This window comes from Borostomias antarcticus (assembly GCF_949987555.1).
Source record: "Borostomias antarcticus genome assembly, chromosome: 8".
Taxonomy (NCBI): domain Eukaryota; kingdom Metazoa; phylum Chordata; class Actinopteri; order Stomiiformes; family Stomiidae; genus Borostomias; species Borostomias antarcticus.
The window spans coordinates 8,203,543-8,207,069 of NC_140241.1; the positions used below are offsets into that span (position 1 = coordinate 8,203,543).

The following is a 3,527-nucleotide window of genomic DNA, read 5'->3' on the forward strand; positions in this document are numbered from 1 at the left end:
CGTCATCCAAGCCACTCATACACCTACAAGGTAAGATGCATCTAGTGACCTTGAAATACATAAAGTCAATATAACAATTAGAACACAATGAATATAGAGATTTATTTTACTCGATGAATGTATGATATGCTTATCATTGGAAAGGAGTAAAGGGTTTATTTTAGATGACTAGCTGCTTTTTGTCACTAAGATGTTCTATATGGATCTCTCGTCATGCAGGACTCAAATCATGGTGAAGCACTTCCCGTTCAGTCCTTTCCTCATCCTCCCTCTGCTGTTGGCCGCGGCGGCCCTGGCCCTGACCTCTCACCTCCCCACTCTGAACTCGAAGAAAGCGCTGGACGACACGTGGTTCGGTCGCCCGCCCCCTCGCCACGGCCTCCAATTGCTCCGGTGGTACGTTAAGAAATGCCTGGACAACAACATGGTGGCCCTGTGTAACCCTGTTTATGGCGTGTATGGATTCCACTACTTCCATAACCGCGAATACCTGCTGCCACCCCTGCAAGACGAGTGGCAGTACGGCTACTACAGCGTAGGAAACCTCAACTACCCCAACGCCAAATACCTGCCAGAAGACGTGAGGCAGTATTACAACAGGAGCAACCTCGTCAGCAATATGGACAGGGTTCTGGTGAAGTACAACTTCAACAACCACCGCATCGAGCAGATCTTCATCTCGGAGCACTATGCATATGAAAAGACCTTCATAATCGGGCCCAATCTACTCTCCTTGCTCAGGTGGCAACCATTCGCATATGTGTGACTTTCGACAACAACATCTCAGCCATTCACTCCCTGTGTATAGATCTTTATCCTTTCTCCTCAAAACACGGTGGAGGAGTGAGGTAGCTTGATGCACATCTGCACATCTGTCCTGTATCAGTCTTTTGTTGAAGTGACATTAAGTATGCCTGGCTTCTGCTTCTAGAAACAGGTTTGGGGTCTTTCCGTTTGGTTTCAATTTATGAAACATTTGAAGTGAAATGGTGTGAGACACTTCCTCTTTACTCATCCAAGCCTAACTCTTAACCACTTTGGGTGTTTTCGTCAGTTTCATGGACTGCATTCTCTGCAGTAGCACCATTTTTCTGCTAGTGACCTAACAGTGAAAAGTCATCGTGCTCTTTCTTCTTCACCAAAAACATCTTCTATACACCATCTGTATGAAATGAGCCCTTGAAAAGCAGCATTGTCTTAGCGTAACTATACTGAGCTTCATATGAAAACACACCAGATTTATTTTGTTTACTGTAATGTTTATTGTTGGTGTAACAGTTGAAGTCTCATATGTGTTGTGTTTCCTTCATTTGACCCATGTTAAGGGATTGTCCACGGCGGGACGCGAACCTGCGACCTCGCGCTCGCAAGTTGGATGTGCTAACAACTATGCCAAGAAAATTATCACTATCGGCGTGGTCGTTAGCACATCCTTTATACTAGGGGAGTGAGTTGCCCCAGCTACTCGCAACCACTGCCTCAGAGGACTACACTCACTCCACGAGTGAGGTAGTCCTCTGAGGTACTAACGATTCACTTTACACTGGCACAGTGGCCTCTCTGTAAATCAACAGGAACAGATATAGCAGGGGGGAAAAAGGGAAAAAATAAATTAGCACAAATCCTCATTTTAGGCCTGGTAAAACCACAAGAAAGATTAACGTGGTCCTGTCAAGTAGAGGATGACTCAGTGGCTACGGCAAACAACAAAGAGGACAGTAGAATGCATATTGAAATGAATAGGGATAGCAGATGATTTAAATATGAGTAATGGCTTTAGTCTAAGCTCTATGTCTGTCTAGTGTCCTAAATCTGTCAGTTTTTTTAAATTATTTTTATCCGCACTGAATTACAGTAATATCATCAGTGTCAGAGTCATTACCATGCAGGGAACGCAAACAGAAAGAGGAAGAAGGTGAGTGGTGTGTGTGTGTGTGTGTGTGTGTGTGTGTGTGTGTGTGTGTGTGTGTGTGTGTGTGTGTGTGTGTGTGTGAGCGAGAGAGAGAGAGAGAGAGAGCGAGAGAGAGAGAGAGAGCGAGAGAGAGAAAGGGAGAAAGGGAGAGAGAAAGGGAGAAAGGGAGAGAGAGAGAGCATAAAAGTCTTGCTTTTATTTATGATCAGAAATACCCTATGCTCTACAATTTGAGTCGTAAGCTACCACAGAAGCAATGTTAGTTCAATCTAATAAATACTGTAACAAGAAGGCAAAGCCCTGTGCATGCTGGGTTATACCTCTGAGCTCTCTCTCTCTCTCTCTCTCTCTCTCTCTCTCTCTCTACCTCATGATGACAAAGCACCTTCATACCTCCGACCCTCAAACCTCACGCAAAGCCCTCATCCATCTTCCACTCTCCTCTGGTGCCAAAGGGAGGACACCAGTAGTGTGGAAGAGCTCTCCCATAGCGAGGGGGGCTTCCTGTCGGATTTGATACTCCCACTGGAACCTTACAGGGCTCCTGAGAGGGCCAGCACGGCCAATCTGGCAATATGAGAGAGATTTATAGAGGTTTCTGTCTGTACAAAATGTTGACATGTTGACGTGTGTGTGTGTGCGTGTGCGGGTGTGTGTGTGGGTGTGTAAGAGAGAGAGAGAGGGAGCATGACTGTGCGTGCATGCAAATAAACCATGCCCGTGTGAGATGAATTATGAATGTATTGCGGGAGGTTTTGGGAGGAGGCATTAAACACGGACACAAATGGACATCAAACACCGTCCAGATTGACGCACACCAGACCAACTGCCGAGCTCCCTCTCTCTCCTTCATCTTCTCTGGGCCTCCCTCGCTCCTGTTTTTTGGTTGTTGTTTTTTTTGTTCTTCTTAAATGCAAATCAAATTAAAGGAAGCACTCGGAGGAGTCAGGCTGTGATGTTTCACTCTGCCTGTCCATGCTTAGCGGCGGACATGTTTTCTCGGGGTGGGGGATGGGGGGATTCCGAGCTCTTTGACGGCAGAATGAACAGATGTCTCCCGGTGATTAATGTTCCTGTCTGTCTCGCCTCTGAAGAGTTGCGTGTCCGTGCATCTCTTACCCTCTTCTCCTCCTCTTCCTCCTCCTCCTCCTCCACCACCTCTTCCTCCTCATCCCTCTCCTCCTCCCCCACCTCCTCCTGCCCCTTCTCCTCCTCCTCCATCTTCTCCTCCTCTTCCTCCTCCATCTCCTCCTCCTCCTCCAGTCAGTCTGTAAATATATATTTCCTGACTCACTCTTCTTTCACTGTCTTTCTCTATATCTCCGAGCACATCATGTCTCATCTCGTGCCTGTCCAGTCCTCTTGTGCGCATAATGTCCTTCATCAGAGGGTGAGAGGTCTAGGTGCAGGTGACTTGTAAGATGCGGAGGGTATGAATTTGGGAAGATGTGGAGCCGGGTGCGGGGAAAAATCAGAAGCATGCTACAGTATATGTGGGACGAAAACACGAAGGTGGGGTCATGTGGCATGGGAAGCTTTTGCTAAGCTTACATAGGGATTTCATGTTTGAGAGAGAGCAGGCAGGTGTGTGTTACATACAGCGCCATACCATTCA

The 3,527-nt window shown here is 46.9% G+C and overlaps 1 protein-coding gene across 1 annotated transcript; it reads left to right on the plus strand.

The window, feature by feature from the left end:
* Positions 1–229: 229 nt before the first annotated feature.
* On the plus strand, positions 230–766 carry LOC311312470 (uncharacterized protein; the record flags this gene model as incomplete). Its single annotated transcript, XM_084442432.1, has 1 exon — positions 230–766. The coding sequence occupies one exon, from the start codon at positions 230–232 to the stop codon at positions 764–766; it is 537 nt and encodes a 178-aa protein (XP_084298558.1).
* Positions 767–3,527: the final 2,761 nt, after the last annotated feature.